This window comes from Salmo salar, chromosome ssa06, assembly GCF_905237065.1.
Source record: "Salmo salar chromosome ssa06, Ssal_v3.1, whole genome shotgun sequence".
Taxonomy (NCBI): Eukaryota; Metazoa; Chordata; class Actinopteri; order Salmoniformes; family Salmonidae; genus Salmo; species Salmo salar.
This window is the reverse complement of record NC_059447.1, coordinates 51,691,491-51,715,012: the sequence shown is the minus strand read 5'-3', so window position 1 is coordinate 51,715,012 and position 23,522 is coordinate 51,691,491. Positions and strand designations below refer to the sequence as shown.

Genomic DNA, 23,522 nt, shown 5'->3' with positions numbered 1-23,522 from the left:
CGGCTTCCACTAGATGTCAACGATCTTTATAAAGTTGTTTGAAGCGTCTATGATAAACAGAGAGCAAATTAGAATGCAAGGTAGTTGACATGTCGTCACTTCATTTTTTTGCGCCTGCGCATAAATCTGAGAAGCGTGAGTTTGTCATAATTGTTTATCTAGACATAGGATAGGTTGTGTGAAAATATTACTGATGTTTAACGTTAAAAATGGACCAAAAGATTAATGCTAAACAACGTTTGACATGTTTGAACGAACGTAAATAGATTATTTACTAGGTTTTTTTAGCTTTTCGGCGTGATTTTACACCCCCCCCACCACGTTTTGTGGGAGCATAATGAACGCTAACTACTTGGTGTTATTTGGACATAAATTATGAACTTTGTCAAAAGAAACCACATTTGTTCCGGACCTGGGATGCCTGGCAGTGCCTTCTGATGGAGATAATCAAAGGTAAGGGGGTATTTACAATGTTATTATCGATATTAGATGATGCTAACTGTATAGCATAGCTTATTGTTCTTAGCATAGCACCCCGTTTTATTGCAAAATGTGATTTCCCAGTAAAGTTATTTTGAGATCTGGCCATTCGGTAGCAATTACGAGATGATAATATATTATTCTTTGAATGACAATATTATAATTTACCAATGTTGAGTAAAAGTAAAGATACCTTAATAGAAAATGACTCAAGTAAAAGTATCAAAAGGAAATGGAATTGCTAAAATGTAGTATCAAAAGTAAAAGTATAAATCATTTCAAATTCCTTATATTAAGCAAACCAGACTGCACCATTTTCTTGTTATTTTTATTGACGGATAGCCAGGGGCGCTCTCCAACACTCAGACATAATTTACAAATGAAGCGTTTGTGTTTAGTGAGTCCGCCAGATCAGAGGTTGTAGGGATGACCAGGGATGTTCTCTTAATAAGTGTGTGAATTGGACCCTTTTCCTGTCAAAATGTAATGAGTACATTTGGTTGTCAAGGAAAATGCATGGAGAAATATAACATTATTTTCTTTAGGAATGTAGTAAAGTAAAAGTTGGCAAAAATATAAATTGTAAAGTACATATACGTAAACAAAAACTACTTAAGTAGTGCTTTAAAGTATTTTTACTTAGGTACTTTACACCACTGTCAATACGGTATTTCTGTTTCATATACATTTGCAAATATTTCAAAAAACCTGTTTCCTCTTTGTCATTATGGGGTATTGTATGTAGATTGCTGAAGATGATTTAAAAAAAATCTATTTTAGAATAAGGCTGTAACGTAACAAAATGTGGAAAATGTCAAGGGGTCTGAATACTTTCCGAAAACACTGTACAAACAGATTAAAAACATTCAAATGTCTGCTTCTGTGTGAGTGCTTGCGTGTGTCTACCTCTCCAAGGTGACTGCCTGTCTATAATGTACGTCTGTACGTCTAGCTGTGTGCATCTGGCTTTCCTCTGTGTTTTGCTGCTTCTGTGTGCCTTGTAATTGATACATGTTTAGACAGGTCCGGAGAGTGAGTGTGTGTGTGTATGTCTGAGAGATATTCATTCTGTGTTTGTGTTTTGAGGTGTTGTGTGAAGAGAAGGGGCTTGGTGATCTGTGTGTGGTACACCACATTCATGTGTGTACATATCCTGCTGTGTGTATGTGTCTTATTATGGTGGTTTTCTGTGTTGTTATGTTGGTTGCAGGACGTTATGTTATCAAGGGTATTTGAGTTTGAGAAACAGACGCCTCACAAGTCCTCAACTGTGCTACCTGTCCAAGACCTGCTGTTTTCAACTCTTTAGAGACAGCAGGAACGGTAGAGATACTCTGAATGATTGGCTATGAAAAGCCAACTGACATTTACTCCTGAGGTGCTGACCTGTTGCACCCTCGACAACCACTGTGATTATTGTTATTTGACCCTGCTGGTCATCTATGAACATTTGAACATCTTTGCCATGTTCTGTTATAATCTCCACCCGGCACAGCCAGAAGAGGACTGGCCACCCCACATAGCCTCGTTCCTCTCTGGGTTTCTTCTTAGGTTCTGGCCTTTCTTGGGAGTTTTTCCCTAGCCACCATGCTTCTACACCTGCATTGCTTGCTGTTTGGGGTTTTAGGCTGGGTTTCTGTCGAGCACTTTGAGATATCAGCTGATGTAAGAAGGGCTTAATAAATACATTTAATTTGAACTGGCAGCTTCATTAAATAGTACCCGCAAAACACCAGTCTCAATGTCAACAGTGAAGAGGCGACTCCGGGATGCTGGCCTTGTGTCTGTGTCTGTGCCAGTGTCTGTGTTCTTTTGCCCATCTTAATATTTTCTTTCTATTGGTCGGTGTATCACACAGTGAGCACGGTTACATGAAAACAATAATGCTTTGCAAGAAGAACGATTTCCCTAATCATCCAGTTTACATGGACACATCTGAAATCAGGCTACTGATGGGACTTTGATAAATACTGAAAATCGCCAAACAAAATAAATGTTGTACCACAGTAACCATGTTATTTTTGCTAAGACTTATTTGATTCTGAGTTTGGACATAGAAGGTTTGTATGTGAAATGTAATTATAAGATGCGTACTTTACTTGCACATAATAGGAGGAGGCTTGCGATAACCGGTGTTGGCACGTGTGCAGATCAAATACACAGCTGGAATGCTGATTTAAGCTGTTTACATGTCCTAATCATTTGACAGATTACTCAGAAATCCAGGTGTTTTATTCGGCGTATGCTTACTTCAATTATGATCAACATTTTGCAATGGTCTCCGGACTTGAACCACATTGAAAACCAATACAATTGTTGTTGTTTTTTACTTTTTAGGGTATAGGGGCCAGTATTTTCGATTTCGGATGAAAAGCATGCCCAGAGTAAACTGCCTAATACTCAGGCCCAGAATCAAATATTTGCATATTATTAGTAGATTTGGATAGAAAACACTCTGAAGTTTCTAAAACTGTTTGAATGATGTCTGTGAGTATACCAGAACTCATATGGCAGGCAAAAACCTGAGAAAAATCCAATCAGGAAATGTGGAAATCTGAGAATTGTAGTTCTTCTTTTGAATCCCTATCGAAACTACAGGGTCTGTGGGGTCACGTTGTACTTCCTAAGGCTTCCATTGGCTGTCAACAGCCTTCAGAAAGTTTTTCCATCATTCTCCTGTTACTGGGCAGAGAATAGTAGCTCAGTCAATGAGTGGACTGCCTGAGGACAAAGGGCTTGGTGATGCGCGAGCCCGACAGAGTGCCCCTCCTTCTTTTTCTTCTTGAATGAATACGCTATTGTCCAGGTTGGAATATTATTGACGTTTTATGTAAAAAAATACCCTAAGGATTGATTGTAAACAACGTTTGACATGTTTCTATGACCGGTAATGGAACATTTTGACTTTTCGTCTCTGGTACAGCGCTCGCGCGTTATGCTTTTGGATAGTGATCTGAACGCACAAACAAAACGGAGGTATTTGGACATAAATATGGAGTATTTCGAACAAAACGAACATTTCTTGTGGAAGTTGGAGTCCTCGGAGTGTATTCTGACGAAGATCAGCAAAGGTAAGAGAATATTTATAATACTAATTCAGAGTTTTGTTGATGCCAGAACTTGGCGGGTAGCTGTATAGCTTGCTTCGATGGCTGAGCTATGTACTCAGAATATTGAACAATGTGCTTTCTCCATAAAGCTATTTTGAAATCTGACATAGCGGTTGCGTCAAGGAGTAGTGTATCTATAATTCTTTCAATAACTTTTGTAAATTTTATCAAGGTTTATGATGAGTATTTTGGTAAATTGATGTGTACATTCACCGGAAGTTTTGGTGGGAATACATTTTGTGAACATCACGCGCCAATGTAAAATGCTGTTTTTGATATAAATATGAACTTTATCGAACAAAACATACATGTATTGTATAACATGAAGTCCTATGAGTGCCATCTGATGAAGATCATCAAAGGTTAGTGAATATTTTAGCTGTACTTTTGGTTTTTGTGATGCATGTCCTTGCTTGAAAAATTACTGTGATTTTCTTGTGAAGTTTATGTCCTAACATAATCTAATTTTATACTTTCGCCGTAAAGCCTTTTTGAAATCGGACAATGTGGTTAGATTAACGAGAGTCTTATCTTTAAAATGGTGTAAAATAGTTGATTGTTTGAGAAAATGAAATTGTGAGATTTTTGCTGTTTTGTATTTCGCGCCATGCTATTTCACTGGCTGTTGAATAGTGTGGGAAGGTCACGTCCCACCTAGCCCAGAGAAAATGAAGAGGGCAGTCCATACGTGATACCGAAGGATATCAGGGATATGTACAAATGTTATATGGATTAATGGTCTAAGATCCCTCCCCATGTGTTCTTCAATCTAATAAAAACATTATAGAAAAAGGCTAGGCAATGTTATCCTCATAAGGGGAGGGTGCACAAAATATTTAAAAGTTATGTTTTAGTTATTTTTTTCTCTGAGCAATGGTATTAGTAGAAAATAATATAATTTCCCAATAAATGTCGCTCAGTATTTCTATTTATTTTATACAGGATACACACACACACTCCTCTCACTTACTCTTAATGTGAAGCAATCATTGTTGTGATATAAACTCAGCAAAAAAAGAAACGTCCCTTTTTCAGGACCCTGTCTTTCAAAGATAATTCGTAAAAATCCAAATAACTTCACAGATCTTCATTGTAAAGGGTTTAAACACTGTTTCCCATGCTTGTTCAATGAACCAAAAACAATTAATGAACATGCACCTGTGGAACGGTCGTTAAGACACTAACAGCTTACAGATGGTAGGCAATTAAGGTCACAGTTATGAAAACTTAGGACACTAAAGAGGCCTTTCTACTGACTCTGAAAAACACCAAAAGAAAGATGCCCAGGGTCCCTGCTCATCTGCGTGAAGGTGCCTTAGGCATGCTGCAAGGAGGCATGAGGACTGCAGATGTGGCCAGGGCAATAAATTGCAATGTCCGTACTGTGAGACGCCTAAGACAGCGCTACAGAGAGACAGGACGGACAGCCGATCGTCCTCACAGTGGCAGACCACGTTTAACAACACCTGCACAGGATCGGTACATCCGAGGTACAGGATGGCAACAGCAACTGCCGAAGTTACATCAGGAACGCACAATCCCTCCATCAGTGCTCAGACTGTTTGCAAGAGGCTGGACTGAGGGCTTGTAGGCCTGTTGTAAGGCAGGTCCTCACCAGACATCACCGGCAACAACGTCGCATATGACACAAACCACCGTCGCTGGACCAGACAGGAATGGCAAAAAGTGCACTTCACTGACGAGTCACGGTTTTGTCTCACCAGGGGTGATGGTCAGATTCGCGTTTATCGTTGAAGAAATGAGCGTTACACCGAGGCCTGTACTCTGGAGCAGGATCGATTTGAAGATGATCTGGGGCGGTGTGTCACAGCATCATCGAACTGAGCTTGTTGTCATTGCAGGCAATCTCAACGCTGTGCATTATAGGGAAGACATCCTCCTCCCTCATGTGGTACCCTTCCTGCGGGCTCATCCTGACATGACCCTCCATCATGACAATGCCACCAGCCATACTGCTCATTCTGTGCGTGATTTCCTGCAAGACAAGAATGTCAGTGTTCTGCCATGGCCAGCGAAGAGCCCGGATCTCAATCCCATTGAGCACCTCTGGGACCTGTTGGTGGAGACCTGGTCACCTTGACCATGAACTATGACATGCCGGAGAAGTGGGTCCGATTCTACACTCCCGAGGTGGTGCTGGCTCTAGATACCATTTACTCTATGGGTTTCATCCACCGTGACGTGAAACCAGACAACATACTGCTGGACCAAAATGGCCACCTCAAGCTGGCTGACTTCGGCACCTGCATGAAGATGGACTCGGTGAGTTTTGGTGTGCACCCCCTTTGGCTCCCTAGGACCAGGATTGAGAAGCACTGGGTCTAGGGAAGTGCTTCCCAATTCTGGTCCTGGGGAGCAAAACGGGTGCACATTTTTGTTTTTGCCTTAGCACTTACACACTTGACTCAACAAATCAAGTCATCATCAAACTTTATTTTGAATCAGGTGTGTTAGTGCTAGTGCAAAAACTAAAATGTACCCCTTTGGGTCCCCAGGACAAGGCTTGGGAAACACTGGTCTATGGCCTAGACTGGGCATTAAGGGTTTGCTGAGGGAGACTCCGTCCTATCCCGTAAATTGTCTTGTTATGGTCATTCTCTCTGAAATGGCAAACTCAAGCCCTATACCATAATTTTTTTCTGCTTTCGTCTCTTGAGCTAAAATTGAGCAAATGTTTTGCTATTTTCAAGGCAATGAACTGTGTCTGGCTGAAATCAGTATTTGAGAGAATTTCACTGCTCCAGTTGAACACCCTGTGGTCAGATTTGGGATGCAATGTCAATTTCCCCAGACAAATTGCATCAGATTTTGTTACTGAATCATGTCTTATAAGCACAGGTGCAGTGTGTGTGCAAAAAGCTGTTGGACAAAATGTATGGGCCAGTTTCCCAGCCACTGATTAGCCCTAGTCCTGGACTAAAAAGCATGCTCAATGGAGACTCACCAAAGGTGCTTTTTAGTTCAGGACTCGGCTTAACACTAGAACCGCTGGCCCTCGAGGGACACCCCCCCCCCTTTTTAAACTAATGAGCAGTCATTCTGACTGCAACATTCCAGCAGTGAAATTAATACATTTAATGTATGCTATTGCAAAAATAATACTTTGGTCAGCTTAATATTGCGTAAAGAATATTGCTTCCATCAATGTAATTGTCTGCATAATTTCCAATCCCCCATATATTTTTGGGGTAAATATACATATATATATATATATATGCATTCATATATACAGACTTTTTTAAAGAATATACCTTTATTATTATTCCCCACAAACTACCCCAATTGGAGTAAACTAATAAACACTTCGGCTTTTACCTTCAGTTTATACATCTTATACACATTTTACAGACACAGTCTATTTTACAATAGTTATTTTTTGCTTGTTTTTAGTCCTTCCTCTATTTCTGATGTCCATCCAGTTTGATTTCAATTTGTAACTGTGCTAAATCACAAAAGTTCTGAACCTATATACATTTTACAGACTCCGTATGTTTTACATTGTTTATCCTGTTATTAGTCCCACCCTTCAGCTCCGTTCAACCCCTCCCATCTATCTCTCAACATCATCCAATTCGGATTTCTATTTGCCATATATTTTTCAACTGTGCTGTGATTCTTCACAAAACAATTGAACCTTTCTATTCTCATAGCTTCTACAGATTGTAAATGAAAAATAAATGTTTTTGCTAAAATAATTATTATATTATTGATTGATTGACTATGGCTTTTCAAATCACCCAGTATTGCTATCTGCAGCGTTAATTCTAGGCAAATGTTGCAATTCTTCAGCCATTCCTGGACCTGTGACCAAAAACGAGCTACATATGGGCAATACCAAAATAAATGATTTAAGGACTCTGCCTCCTCACAGCAGAATCTGCAGAGCTGGGAAGATTGTATCCCCCATATATATAACATTCTATTAGTTGCAAGAATTTTGTATAGTAATTTTAATTGAAAAATTCGAAGTTTTGAATCCGGCGTTGTTTTGCGTATCAATTCATAAACCATGTGCCATGGAATGGGTACATCGAAAATCTTTTCCCAACTATTTTGCAATTTATATGGCACAGCTGTCAGTTTTTTGGTCCTTAAATGAAATTGGTATATGTTTTTATTTATCACACTGTTCTTTAACCATTTATGTTCTTTAATACAGGGCCGACATACAAATTCCTTATTTTTTCCCCTTCTACTTGCCTCTTCCATTTTTGTGGTAATGCTGCAATTAATTGGTTGTAATTTTGGGTAGAGCAGACATTTCCATATGTCTGTGTTAGCTGCATGTGTGACATCACTCCACCAGTCCTATTTATAATATCATTCACAAAAATTATACCTTTTTTAAACATTTCTTTGAAAAATACAGTTTTTTTTATCAATTACTATATTTGAATTTAACCACAATATTTGTTGTATTATTTGTTCTGTCTTTTCAGGTGGATTAAACTGAAATTGCAACCAACTTTCTAAGGCTTGTTTAAAAAATAAAGATATTTTGGAGATTATTTCCTTTTCAAACAACCGAAAGTGGGCAGGTGTAATCTGAAAAAAGGGAAAAAGGCCCTTCTTGAACATAGGATGAGACATTCGTACCAATTTACTAGAAAACCAGTTTGGATTTAAGTATAACTTTGGTATGACTGATGCCTTTAGTGAGAGGTCTAATGCTTTAATATTTAATAATATCTGCCCTCCGAATTCATATTCATTATATAAATAGGCCCTTTTAATTTTATCTGGCTTGCCGTTCCAAATAAAATTGAATATTTTTTTGTTCATATAATTTAAAAAGCAGGTCACTAGGTGTAGGCAAAACCATAAGCAAATAGGTAAACTGTGATATGATTAAAGAGTTAATCAGGGTGATTTTTTCCACAAATAGACAGGTATTTTCCTTTCCATGGTAGCAAGATCTTATCTATTTTTGCAAACTTTCTATAAAAATTTATTGGAGTGAGATCATTTCTTTCTTTTGGGATTTGTATACCGAGTATGTCCACATTTCCGTCAGACCATTTAATTGGTAAACTACATGGTAATGTAAAATGTGCATTTTTTTAGTGATCCAATACGTAATATTATCATAATTACGTATTGGTGATATTACATTATCACTTAACCTGACCTTGACCTCAGGCTATCTCTGCATGTGTGGTTCCCACCGTGAAGCATGGAGGAGGTGTGATGGTGTGGGGGTGCTTTGCTGGTGACACTGTCTGTGATTTATTTAGAATTCAAGGCACACTTAACCAGCATGGCTAACACAGCATTTTGCAGCGATACGCCATCCCATCTGGTTTACGCTTAGTCGGACTCTCATTTGTTTTTCAGCAGGGCAATGACCTAAAACATGCCTCCAGGCTGTGTAAGGGCTATTTGAACAAGGATAGTGATGGAGTGCTGCATCAGATGACCTGGCATCTACAATCACCCGACCTCATCCCAGTTGAGATGGTTTGGGATGAGTTGGGCCGCAGAATGAAGGAAAAGCAGCCAACAAGTGCTCAGCATATGTGGAAACACCTTCAAGACTGTTGGAAAATCATTCCTCATGAAGCTGGTTGAGAGAATGCCAAGAATATGCAAAGTTGTCATCAAGGCAGGGTGGCTATTTTGAAGAATCCAAAATATATTTGTATTTGTTTAACACTCTTTTGGTTACTACATGATTCCATATGTGTTATTTCATAGTGTTGATGTTTTCACTATTATTCTACAATGTAGAGAATAGTAAAAATAAAGAAAACCCCTTGAATGAGTAGGTGTGTCCAAACCTTTGACTGGTACTGTATATCCATTGATTCTTGAAGAATATAACATATAAATTCCTCATGAGCTTATAACAATAGTTGATCTAAGGGCACAGGGTGAGACCCAGATGCAGACACGGGAGGCAGATGGTTCGAGTCACTGATATTTATTATAATCCAAGGAGCAGTCAAGAGAATGGTTATGGACAGGCAAAAGAACATTAACAAGGTCAGAGTCCAGGAGGTACAGAGGTCAGAGCAGGCAGTATCATCAGGCAGCACTTTTCAGAGTCAAGGCAGTCAAGGGTCAAAACCAGGAGGACTAGCAAAAGAGAGAGAAGAAAAGCATGAGCACAAAAAACCTTGCTGGTTTACTTGACAAGACGAACTGACAACAGACAAACAGCGAACACCGGAATAAATACCCAGGGACTAATTGGGGAAAAAGGGTGACACCTGGAGGTGGGTGGAGACAATCACAAAGACAGGTGAAACAGATCAGGGCGTGACAATTGTACCTCATCAGAACCCCAAATATAAGCTTGTTTGTAGAAGGTATGAATGTAAACAAACACTGTATATCCTCAAAACATGGATGGTCAGTCCAGCTATAGCTCTTTCTATGAACTTGAGAGTGGTTACATTTCTCCAGGCCCATCCCTCAACGTTCTACCTAAAGTTTCAATTAAGAATTCTAGCTCTAATCTGTGTTAGGCACACTGTCCCAATATCTTTCACTTAAGGTTACCTGCTTTAACTAGGTCTCTGTCTCTGTCTGTCTGCCTGGCTCCCCACCTGCCTGTCTGCCTCGCCGCCTGCATCTTTGTCCATCTGTCTGTCTGATTCCAGACGGGCATGGTCCACTGTGACACGGCGGTGGGGACTCCGGACTACATCTCCCCTGAGGTGCTCAAGTCTCAGGGGGGCGACGGCTACTACGGCCGCGAGTGTGACTGGTGGTCTGTGGGGGTCTTCATCTTTGAGATGCTGGTCGGTGAGTGAGTTTTTCTCTGCCCCCATTCACTGATCCTGAATCAGACAGGGGTTGAGGGTCAGAATCATGCAGACCATTTGCTTTAAAAAAAATGTAATAAGCTTAGTTTTGTCATTTGATTTGACGTTAAGATACAATATCAAACATGATTTTGTTAACCACACTTGGGTGATAAGTAACCTTTCCAGAGACCTCAAGACTTGGCTTTAGCTCAGTGGGCTAGACACAGGTTTGAACCCAGTTAGTCACACTACTAAGCTATTAGTGTGTATAGAAACCAGCTTAACCTCCCCCTGTAAAGCGTAAAATAAACCCAATCATTGTTACTTAAATTTCACCTCTCTTTTTAGGTGACACCCCATTTTATGCCGAGTCACTAGTAGGAACGTACGGGAAGATCATAGATCACAAGAATAACCTTAACTTCCCAGACGATGTGCAGATGTCCAACGATGCCAAGGACCTCATCTGTGCCTTCCTGTCTGACAGGTATATATGTGACCTCTGACCTACGAAACACAAGCCCATGACCTCTGTGACCTCTCGGCTCCTTCAAAGTGTGACCCCTCACTTTTCACACTTTCCCGTGGAGGCTATGTTACTGCCCTTTAAAGACAGAGTGCAAACAAAAGCTAGATTTTCCTGTGTTTTATATAGTGAACAAAAATATAAACGCAATATGTAAAGTGTTGGTCCCATGTTTCATGAGCTAAAATAAAAGGTCCCAGAAATGTTCTATACGCACACAAAGCTTATTTACCTCAAAACTTGTGCACAAATTTGATTACATCCCTGTTAGTGAGCATTTCTCCTTTTCCAAGATAATCCATCCACCTGAAAGATGTGGCATATCAAGAAGCTGATTAATCACCATGGCCATTACAGGTGCACCTTGTGCTGGGGACAATAAAAGGCCACTAAAATGTGCAGTTTTGTTACACAACACAATGCCACAGATATCTCTGGGTTTGAGGGAGCGTGCAATTGGCATGCTGACTGCAGGAATGTCCTCCAGAGTTGTTGCCAGAGAATTTAATGTTGATTTCTCTACCATAAGCCACCCCCAACGTCGTTTTAGAGAATTTGGCAGTACGTCCAACCGGCCACACAACCGCAGACCACTGATAACCATGACAGCCCAGGACCTCCACATCCGGCTTCTTCACCTGTCTGAGACCAGCTATCCGGACAGCTGAGGAAACTGTTTGTTTGCACAAACGAAGAATTTCTGCACAAACCTGTCAGAAACCGTCATAGGGAAGCTCACTGCGTGCTCGTTGTCCTCACCAGGGTCTTGACCTGACTGCAGTTCGGCGGACAACAAACACAATTTTATTTTATCGATGGCAATTTGAATGCACAGAGATACCGTGACAAGATCCTGAGGCCCATTGTCATGCCATTCATCCGCCGCCATCACCTCATGTTTCAACATGATAATGCACAGCCCCATGTCGCAAGGATCTGTTCACAATTCCTGAAAACTGAAAATGTGCCAGTTCTTCCATGGCCTGCATACTCACCAGACATGTCACCCATTGAACATGTTTGGGATGCTCTGGATCAATGTGTACGACAGCGTGTTCCAGTTCCCGCCAATATCCAGCAACTTCGCACAGCCATTAAAGAGGAGTGAGACAACATTCCACTGGCCACAATCAACAGCCTGATCAACTCTATGCGAAGGAGATGTGTCGCGCTCCATGAGGCCAATGGTAGTCACACCAAATACTGACTAGTTTTCTGATCCATGTCCCTACCTTTCTTTTAAGGTATATGTGACCAACAGAAGCATATCTGTATTCCCAGTCATGTGAAATCCATAGGTTAGGGCCTAATTAATTTATTTCAATTGACTGGTTTCCTTATATGAACTGTAACTCAGTAAAATAAAAATAAATTGTTTCATGTTGCATTTATATTTCTGTTCAGTGTATATATTTACACACTGAGGTTAATTTGATGATAATAATGCCCTTTTAGTGTAAGAGCTGTTTGAAAAGACCACCCGTTTTGGTGAGAGGGAGTTTTGGCCTGCCTGGTGACATCACGCCTGCCTGGTGACAAATTAGCTGAAGGTAGACAGCATAGTGGGTCAATTTCCGCAAACAACTAAGAGCATTGAAGCGTAATGACCCAGCCCAGTCCCACCAGTCAGCCCCCAGGTGAAGCCCACTTCCTGTTGACATTAGCAGCCCTGCCCCCCCGGGGGCCACGTCAACAACTGGCCCTTTCTGCTGCCGCACATCTGCTTTCTACTCCCCTTCCCCTCTGTTGATTTTTTTTTTTCTCTCACTTACTCCACTGTCATTCACACACACATGCACTCATTTATTCACGCTCAACACGTTGTTTACTGACTGACTCACTCACCAACTCACTCACTCTCGCCCTCTCATTCATCGATGACTTAATCCAGTCCCTCCCCATCTCCCTGTTTTGTCTCTCTCTCTCTCTGAGGGACAGGCTGTGTTTTTTTCCATGGTCTCTCATGTTTTCTAGTGGGACAGAAACTCACCCCTCCCTTCTTCCCTTGCTCCCTCCCTTCCTCATGGCTGAGGCTGGAATGTCCCACACGTGGCAGCCCAAACTGCCGCACCCCTCCGGCCCTGCACCCTGTGGCAGAGAGAGAGGCAGTAGTGTTGTTGACTTGTCTGGCCCAATTACCTCACTATCCTATTGCTTCATTACCCTATTGTGCTCCTGTGTGGCTTTATCTATCTCCATATCAGCAACTTACTGGATCTATTTTCTCTCAGTATCACTATTCCTACTGGCTGCAGTTAGACTCTGGTTCTACTGAGTGCTGCAGTGTTCATGAGGCAGTCTAGCCTGGTCAGTCAGTGGACTGTGGTCAGTCAGTGGACTGTGGTCAGTCAGTGGACTGTGTCACTCCAGCTGTGTGGAGGAAAGTGGTGCTTTGCATTGTGTTCAGGTTGCGGTTGAGTGGCACTTTTGAGTGAATGAAAACTCTGACCGCGCCGTCCCATTGGCTATGTACAGGGAGGTGCGTCTGGGAAGGAACGGCGTGGAGGAGATCAAGAGACACCCCTTCTTCAGGAATGACCAGTGGACCTTCCACACCATCCGACAGAGTAAGTGAGTGTGTGTGTTCATCATACATTGTGTATGTTTGTGTGTTCAGTCATACAGTGTGTGTGTGGTCATGTGTGCCAGTGCGCACCCGTAAGTGTATCCCTGTCTGTGTGTGCCTTTGCATCTGCCTATGTAACTCAACTTCCCATTTTCCTGATTTTACACGACATACTACAGTTCATTCCCATGTATGGGGCCATGAAGCATTAGCCTCCTCTTTGCTCTCTTTGGTCTATCAGCAAAAATGTAGTGGAACGAGTCTTTATACAGGGGGCACCGGTACTTTCGACCAGAGCCTTATGGGCCCTGGTCAAAAGTAGTGCACTATATAGGGAATGGGGTGCCATATGGAACACAGCCTGGGTGCTAGCAAATCAAATTAAACTTTATTTGTCACATGCGCCGAATACAACAAGTGTAGACTTTACCGTGAAATGCTTACTTACAAGCCCTTAACCAACAGTGCAGTTCAAGAAGAGTTAAGAAAGTCTACTAGGTAAATATTATCACAGTGCCATCCGTTTTGTCACCAAAGCCCCTTATACCACCCACCACTGCGACCTGTATGCTCTAGTCGGCTGGCCCTCGCTACATATTTGTCGCCAGACCCACTGGCTCCAGGTCATCTATAAGTCTATACTAGGTAAAGCTTCGCCTTATCTCAGCTCACCGGTCACGATAACAACACCCACACGTAGCACGCGCTCCAGCAGGTATATCTCACTGGTCATCCCCAAAGCCAACATCTCCTTTGGCCGCCTTTCCTTCCAGTTCTCTGCTGCCAATGACTGGAATGAATTGCAAAAATTGCTGAAGCTGGAGACTTATATTTCCCTCACTAACTTTAAACATCAGCTATCTGAGCAGCTAACCGATTGCTGCAGCTGTACATAGCCCATCTGTAAATAGCCCACCCAATCTACCTACCCATCCCCATATTGTTTGTATTTACTTTTCTGCTCTTTTGCACACCAGTATTTGTACTTGCACATCACCATCTGTTCGTCTATCACTCCAGTGTTAATTTGCTAAATTGTAATTACTTCGCTACTATGGCCTATTTATTGCCTTACCTCCTCACGCCATTTGCTCACACTGTGTATAGACTTTCTTTTTTTTCTATTGTGTTATTGTCTGTATGCTTGTTTATTCCACGTGTAACACTGTGTTGTTGTTTGTGTCGCACTGCTTTGCTTTATCTTGGCCAGGTCGCAGTTGTAAATGAGAACTTGTTCTCAACTAGCTTACCTGGTTAAATAAAGGTGAAATAAATCAAATCAAATAAAAATAAAATGAAAAGTAATAATAAAATGTAACACAAGAATAACAATAACGAGTCTTTATACAGGGGGCACCGGTACCGAGTCAGTGTGCGGGGGTACAGGTCAGTTGAGGTAATTTGTACATAAACAGCGAGTAGCAGCAGTGAACAAAAGGGAGGGTTAATGTAAATTGTCCGGTGGCGATTTTTATTAATTGTTCAGCAGTCTTATGTCTTGGTGGTGGAAGCTGTTGAGGAGCCTTTTGGTCCTAGACTTGGCGCTCCGGTACCACTTGCCGTGCGGTAGCAGAGAAAACAGTCTATAACTTGGGTGACTGGAGTCTTTGACAATTTTATGGGCTTCCCTCTGACACCGCCTATTGTATAGTTCCTGGATGGCAGGAAGCTTGGCCCCAGTGATGTACTGGGCCATTTGCACTACCCTCTGTAGCACCTTACGGTCAGATGCCGAGCAGTTGGCATACCAGGCAGTGATGCAACCAGTCAGGATGCTCTCGATGGTGCAGCTGTAGAACCTTTTGAGGATCTGGAGACCCATGCCAAATCGTTTAATTCTCATGGGGGGAAAGCTTTTGTCGTGCCCACTTCACGACTGTCTTGGTATATTTGGACCATGATCGTTTGTTGGTTATGTGGACAAAAGGAACTTGAAACTCTCGACCTGCTCCACTACAGCCCTGTCGATGTAATGGGGGCCTGTTCGGCCCGCCTTGTCCTGTAGTCCACGATCAGCTCCTTTGTCTTGCTCACATTGAGGGAGAGGTTGTTGTCCTGGCACCACACTGCCAGTTCTCTGACGACCTCCCTATAGGCCGTCTCATCGTTGTCGGTGATCAGGCCTACCACTGTTGTGTTGTCAGCAAACTTAATGATAGTGTTGGAATCGTGTTTGGCCACACAGTTGTGGGTGAACAGGGAATACAGGAAGGGAATAAGTACACACCCCTGAGGGGCCCCAGTGTTAAGGATCAGCATGGCAGACGTGTTGTTTCCTACTCTTACCACCTGGGGGCGGCCCATCAGGAAGTCCAGGATCCAGTTGCAGAGGGAGGTGTTTAGTCCCAGAGTCCTTAGCTTAGTGATGAGCTTCATGGACACTATTGTGTTGAACACTGAGCTGTAGTCAATGAACAGCATTCTCACAGAGGTGTTCCTTTTGTCCAGGTGAGAAAGGGCAGTGTGGAGTGTGATTGAGATTGCGTCATCTGTGGATCTGTTGGGGTGGTATGCGAATTGGATTGGGTCTAGGGTTTTGGGGGATGCTGTTGATGTGAGCCATTACCAGCCTTTCAAAGCACTTCATGGCTACCGACGTGAGTGCCACGGGGCGGTAATCATTTAGACATGTTACCTTCGCTTCCTTGGGCACAGGGACTATGGTGGTCTACTTGAAACAGGTATTACAGACTCGGTCAGGGAAAGGGTGAAAATGTCAGTGAAGACACTTGACAGTTGGTCCGCGCATGCTTTGAGTACACGTCCTGGTAATCCGTCTGGCCCAGCAGCTTTGTGAATGTTGACAGTTTAAAGGTCTTGTTCACATCGGCTACAGAGAGCATTATCACAGTCATCCAGAACAGCTGGTGCTGTTGTGCATGCTTCAGTGTTGCTTGCCTCGAAACGAGCACAAAAGGCATTTAGCTCGTCTGGTAGGCTCGCGTCACTGGGCAGCTCGCGTCTGGGTTTCCCTTTGTAATCTGTAATAGTTTTCAAGCCCTGCCATCCGACGTGCGTCAGAGACGGTGTAGTAGGATTCAATCTTAATCCTGTATTGACGCTTTGCTTGTTTGATGGTTCATCAGAGAGCATAGCGGGATTTCTTATAAGCGTCCTGATTAGTCTCCTGCTCATTGAAAGCGGCAGCTTTTGCCTTTAGCTTGATGCGGATGTTGCCTGTAATCCATGGCTTCTGGTTGGGATATGTACGTACAGTCACTGTGGGGATGACGTCGTGGATGCACTTATTGATGAAGCCGATGACTGAGGTTGTGTACTCCTCAATGCTATTGGATGAATCCCGGAACATATTCCAGTCTGTGCTAGCAAAACAGTCCTGTAGTGTAGCATCTGCGTCATCTGACGACTTCCGAATTGAGCGAGTCACTGGTACTTTCCTCTTGAATTTTTGCTTGTAAGCAGGAATCAGGAGGATATAATTATGGTCAGATTTGCCAAATGGAGGGCGGGGGAGAGCTTTGTATGCATCTCTGTGTGTGGAGTAAAAGTGGTCTAGGATTTTTTTTTTCTCTGGTTGCACATGTGACATGCTGGTAAAAATGTGGTAAAACTGATTTAAGTTTGCCTGCATTAAAGTCCCTGGCCACTAGAAGCGCCGCTTCTGGATGAGCATTTTCTTGTTTGCTTATGAATGTGGTCTTAGTGCCCGCATCAGTCTGTGGTGGTAAATAGACGGCTACGAATAATATAGATGAGAACTCTCTTGGTAGATATTGTGGTCTACAGCTTATGATAAGGTACTCTACCTCAGGCGAGCAATACGTCGAGACGACTTTAATATTAGCCATCGCGCACCAGCTGTTATCGACAAATAGACACACACCCCCCCCCTCGTTTTACCAGAGGTAGCATCTCTGTTCTGCCGGTGCATGGAAAATCCCGCTAGCTCGATATTGTCCGTATCGTCGTTCAGTCAAGTCTCTGTGAAATATAAGATGTTACAGTTTTTGATGTCCCATTGGTAGGATAATCTTAATCATAAGCCATCAATTTTATTTTCCAATGATTGTACATTAGCAAGAAGAACGGATGGCAGTGGGAGTTTACTCGCTTGCCTACGAATTCTCAGAAGGCTGCCCGATCTGCGGCCCCTTTTCCTGCGTCTTTTCTTCACTCAAAAGGCGTGGATCTGGGCCTGTTCCAGTGAAAGCAGAATATCCTTCTTGTCGGACTTGTTAAAGGAAAAAGTTTCTTCCAGTCCGTGGTGATTAATCGCTGTTCTCATGTCCAGAAGTTATTTTCGGTCATAAGAGACAGTATGTACACAATATGTACACAATAAGTTTTTAAAAAGTTACGCAAAAAAAAACTAACAAAATAGCAGAATTGTTGGGAGAATGTAAAACGTCAGCCATGTTCTTAGGCTGATGCATCCCTGCCCCATGATTGCATGATTGAGGGGAGGTGGAGGGAGGGAAGGGGTGGAGAGGGTGTCGGTAGCCACTCTGGGGGCGGGCTGGGTTGGATTGGGGTAATGAGAGGGGATGCCCCAGAACCGCTGCACCAGGCCCCAGATCAGATTCGAGGTACGGTCGCTCCTTCCTCTCTCCACTCTCACTGTGGCCACAGCTGCCTGTCATTAGCCTACCCGCTATCAGAGAGCATGCTGGGTAAGCAGCACCGTAATTGGCCTCCGCAGAGCTAGAGCGGCATCTCTTTCTCCAATCTCACCGCACAACTCTTTTTTTTCTCTTTCTTTCTTTATCACTCACTCTCTGTATCCATATATCTTTCTCTCCTGTCTTTCATCCATCCATCTCTTGATCTCTCCCTACTGAGGGTCTGTCTTAAACTTGCTTATCTTTGCCTGGAGGCAGAACAGATCCTGTTGAAGAAAGGGGATTCAATAAGGCGGCTTAGTTTCCTGCAGAGCAGGCTTACTTTTTCAGCTTTCGCCTCCTGGCCCTTATAACTTATTTCTGTCCGCCTGCTCTGCAGCCAGGGACCTTTAAAAGAGCAGCAAAAGAAGGAGAGTTGGTTCTATCTCTCCTGGAGTGTGTTTAGGCTGCATGTGTGAAAGGCAACAGTGTGTGTTGGGACACAAAGCGGGTACTGTAGGGGGAGAGAGGAGTGGCGGGTCTGGCGTCAGTTCGCTCTCTTCTCGCCAGCTCGCTCACACACACACACACACACACACACACACACACACACACACACACACACACACACACACACACACACACATTCTATACACAATTAGAAAATCCCAAACTATATTGTGAAAATAACCACACACTGATTGAGAATTGGAGGAGCTGATGGTTAGCTCTGTGTTAACCTGTTGGGGCTAGGGGGCAGTATTGAGAATTTTGAAAAAAATATGTGCTCATTTTTAACTGCCTCCTACACCAACTCAGAAGCTAGGATATGCATATTATTACCAGATTTGGATAGAAAACACTCTGAATTTTCTAAAACTGTTTGAATGGTGTCTGTAAGTATAACAAAACTCATATGGCAGGCAAAAACCTGAGAAAAACAAAATAATTTTGTGGCTGTACTATTTTTTCGAGTAATTGCTAATAGATCACACAGTGACAAAGGATTCATTTCGCACTTCCTACGGCTTCCACTAGATGTCAACGATCTTTATAAAGTCGTTTTAAGCGTCTATGATGAACAGAGACCGGATGACAAGGAAGAGAAGTTGACCTCCCTGGGATGTCCTCACTTCATTATTGCCCGCACCTGCGCATTCATGTGAGTTCATGTGAGGCGAGACATTTTTCAAAAACGTTTTTCAAGACACAGGAGAGGTCGGGTTGAAACATTACTGATGTTTCACGTTAAAAATGGGCCTAAAGAGTGATGCTAAACAACGTTTGACATGTTTGAACGAACGTAAATAGATTATTTTTTTTACTTTTCGTCGTGACTTTCCCCCCGCCCTACTTTTGAGGAGCCTACCGAAGCGCTATCAACATGGAATAACTTGGAGTTATTTGGACATACATTATGAACTTTGTCTAAAGAAACCACATTTGTTGTGGACCTGGGATTCCTGGAAGTGCCAATGGATGAAGATAATCAAAGGTAAGGGATTATTGACAATAGTCTTATTGATATTAGATGGTGCTAACCTGTATATCCTAGCCTATTGTTCTTAGCACAGCACCCCGTTTATTGCAAAGTGTGATTTCCCAGTAAAGTTATTTTGAAATCTGGCAATGCAGTAGCATTTACGAAATGTTAAACTATAATTATTTGAATGACAATATTATAATTTACCAATGTTTTCGAATAGTAATTTTGTAAATTGTAAAGTTGATCCACCGGAAGCATTTGAGGGGAAAAAAATTCTGAATTTCACCGCTACTGTAAAATGCTGTTTTTGGATATAAATATGAACTTGATGGAACAAAAAATGCATGTATTGTATAACATAATATCCTAGGAGTGTCATCTGAGGAAGATTGTCAAAGGTTAGTGCATAATTTTAGCTGGTTTTCTGCTTTTGGTGACGCCTGTCTTTGAATTGACAAAACATTACACACAGCTATTTTCAATGTACTCTCCTAACATAACCTAACTTTATGCTTTCGCCGTAAAGCCTCTTTGAAATCGGACAATGTGATTGGATTTAGGAGATGTTTATCTTTCAAATGGTGAAAAATAGTTGATAGTTTGAGAAATTGAAATTATTAGATTCTTGCAGTTTTGAATTTCCCGCCCTGGTCTCTTGACAATAAATTCCAATACCGGGATAAGATCAATCTTGATTGACACCAATTTTAGCACTGAGCTGAGTTGGTTGATTTTAGACATATTTTAATCAGCTATGTCTCCCTCTCCCTTCTCTACCCAAACCCACACTATTTCCACCCCTTTTCTATCCTCTCACGCTCACACACACACTCTGCTTCTTTATGACTCTGCATCTCTCTCTCTCTCACTCTGCCTCTCTCCCTCTCTGCCCCATCTCCCCCTCTCTGCTTCTCCCGCTTCCTCTCTGCCTCCCTCTCGCTCTCCCTTCTTCAGCCGTGGCCCCAGTAGTACCAGAGCTGAGCAGTGACATAGACACCAGTAACTTTGACGAGATTAAGGATGACAAAGGCGACGTGGAGACCTTTCCCACACCAAGGGCCTTTGTGGGCAACCAGCTGCCATTCGTGGGCTTCACCTACTTCAAGGAAGACCAGTAAGACTAATTGGTTTCTATCTATTCTGAGAGTTAAGTTTAGTGTCCATACAGTGTCTGTGTACATTCATGTTAGTGTTATATTTAGCTTCAACAAGTGTGCCAGTTATCTAGGAATCTGGTTTGGTTTTCTAAATTTACATTGGAATGAGTCTGCTGGGTGTTTTTTAGGGTGTTTTTGTAAGACTCTCTGTACTGTGCAGAAAATGTGCTTAAGGTCATGTCTGTGCCTGCAGCTGTAGAGAGAGGAAATGAAAGAGGGAGAGAGTGAAAGAAAGAAGGTAGAGAGTTCTATGTTGAATTGTAACACTGTTTTAACCTGTTGGGGCTACAGGTTAGCAATGAACCCCGAGCCGGGATTGCTAACAAGGCTGGAAATTCAAAACATCAAAAATCTAATAATTTCAATTTCTCAAACAATCAACTATTTTACACAATTTAAATGATAAACATCTCCTTAATCTAACCACATTGTTCGATTTTCAAAGAGGCTTTACGGCAAAAGCATAAAGTTAGATTATGTTAGGACAGTACATAGTCACAAAAGTACAAACATCCATTTTCAATTCAAGGTCAGGCGTCACCAAAAGCAGAAACCAGCTTGAATTATGTACTAACTTTTGTCAATCTCCATCAGATGACACTCCTAGGACATTATGTTATACAATACATGCATTTTTTGTTCCATCAAGTTCATGTTTATATCCAAAAACAGCATTTTACAGTAGCGTGAAATTCAGATTTTTTTCTTCTCTGAAATGCTTCCGGTGAACATAACAAAATTACTATTCGAAAACATTGGTAAATTATAATATTGTCATTCAAAGAATAATATATTATCATCTCGTAATTGCTACCGAATGGCCAGATCTCAAAATAACTTTACTGGGGAATCACATTTTGCAATAAACGGGGTGCTATGCTAAGAACAACAGGCTATGCTATACAGTTAGCATCATCTAAAATCGATAATAACATTGTAAATACCCCCTTACCTTTGATTATCTCCATCAGAAGGCAGGATCCCAGGTCCGGAAGGCATTCCAGGTCCGGAACAAATGTGGTTTCTTTTGACAAAGTTCATCATTTATGTCCAAATAACACCAAGTACTTAGCGTTCATTATGCTCCCACAAAACGTGGTGGGGGGCTGGTAAAATCACGCCGAAAAGCAAAAAAAACCTAGTAAATAATCTATTTATGTTCGTTCAAACATGTCAAATGTTGTTTAGCATTAATCTTTTGGTCCATTTTTAACGTTAAACATCAGTAATATTTTCACACAACCTATCCTATGTCTAGATAAAAAATGATGACAAACTCACGTTTCTCAGATTTATGCGCAGGCGCAAAAAAATGAAGTGATGACATGTCAACTTCCTTGGATTCTAATTTGCTCTCTGTTTATCATAGACGCTTCAAACAACTTTATAAAGATCGTTGACATCTAGTGGAAGCCGTAGGTGTTGCGAAATGAATCCTTTCTCACTATGGTATCTATAAAACAATGACACTAAATAGTACAGTCACAAAATTCACATTTTTTTGGATCTATTTTTCACAGGTTTTTGCCTGCAATATGAGTTTTGTTATACTTACAGACACCATTCAAACTGTTTTAGAAAATTCAGAGTGTTTTCTATCCGAATGTGTTAATAATATGCATATCCTAGCTTCTGAGTTGGTGTAGGAGGCAGTTAAAAATGGGCACATATTTTTTTCAAAATGTCTCAATACTGCCCCCGAGCCCCAACAGGTTTTAAGCCAGTCGTACCCACTGCGTCAGTACTTTACACTGCCTCCTTGTTCCAATAGCCCTTTTAATAAAGCCACTAAGCTCATGATAAAAGTCTGTTCTTATGCTCACGATCATAATCATTGAATGGGAATTGTAGAGCTGGACTCTGAGCTGGGTGGGTTCTTTGTTGGACAGGATGTGTTATGGGGCGGGATACGGGCTTGGGTACTCAGAGGGCGAGGAAGGTTGGCATTGAGGTTGGCATGGCTGGCAAGGCACCTCAGGTAAAGCCAGTTTAAAGACCTCTCTCCTCCCTCTCTCTTGCTTCTCCTTCTCTAACAGGCTGCTGAGAGGTGGGAATAAAGGGATATCTGTGGAGGACTGTAAGGATAGCTCTGAGGAAAAAGAGGACAGCATCGAAGGAGAGGTAGGTTGTTGCATTGTTGCGTACGTACATGCATGCATTTGTGGGTTTGTTTTTAAAACAATAAGGGAAGACGTGTGCTCAGAAGGGACAAGACTGACATTTGAGTACAAATTCAATATTGAAATGGTCGGTGCAACGTAGTAGCTCTCAAGACAGACCAATGGAATAGAACACTCAGACAGACAGACTGAAAAGAACGCTGAGACATACTGACTTCTCGGATGACTCAAATACAACCAAGTTCACTCTAGCCTTTTGGGGGCCCTAAGTGAGATTTGGTTGCCCCTCCCTACACTTTTTGCCATGGGGCGGAGAGAAAATGTTGCAATTTTCTAACAAATTTCATGCAATTCTACTCATTTGGCAATGGGGCAGAGATAAAAAATATATATATTTTTTACAGCTAATTCCCTGTAATTCTACTCATTTTGCCATGAGGTGGAGAGACATTTTTTCAGTTTTAAAGTTAATTACCTGCAATTCTACACATTTTGCTATGACTTATGCAATGTTAATGATATCTGAGTGAAAGTGACTAAGAAATCAATGGGGGACCCCTGGAGGTCAGGGCCCCTGGGCACGTGTCCTGAGTGTGGGGCAAGCGGCCTGGAGCCCTAAGCGACCGCTTATGTCGCTTATCCCTGGAGCCGTTTCTGAGTTCACTAAACAGGTGCCTCACAAACCCGACAAAAATACAAGGCCTACCCTGATTTGATGATACTTTATGGCAAGTTATGAAGAAGAGAT

General features: G+C 42.0%; 1 protein-coding gene across 3 annotated transcripts in view; it reads left to right on the top strand.

Annotated features, from left to right (window-relative positions):
- Positions 1-338: 338 nt before the first annotated feature.
- The window catches only part of LOC106607561 (rho-associated protein kinase 2), a 57,760-nt gene continuing 34,576 nt past the window's right edge, over positions 339-23,522 (top strand). Inside the window, exons 1-6 of one of the 3 annotated variants that reach the window (XM_014204611.2) lie at positions 339-453; positions 10,214-10,358; positions 10,709-10,847; positions 13,362-13,453; positions 20,452-20,611; positions 22,691-22,775. In XM_014204611.2, the coding sequence (XP_014060086.2) occupies positions 10,220-10,358; positions 10,709-10,847; positions 13,362-13,453; positions 20,452-20,611; positions 22,691-22,775 (615 nt within the window). In that variant the 5' untranslated portion in view covers positions 339-453; positions 10,214-10,219. Of the gene's footprint in view, positions 454-10,213; positions 10,359-10,708; positions 10,848-13,361; positions 13,458-20,451; positions 20,612-22,690; positions 22,776-23,522 lie in introns of those variants that run through there. The other 2 variants (XM_045720706.1, XM_045720705.1) reach the window with 2 other exon arrangements.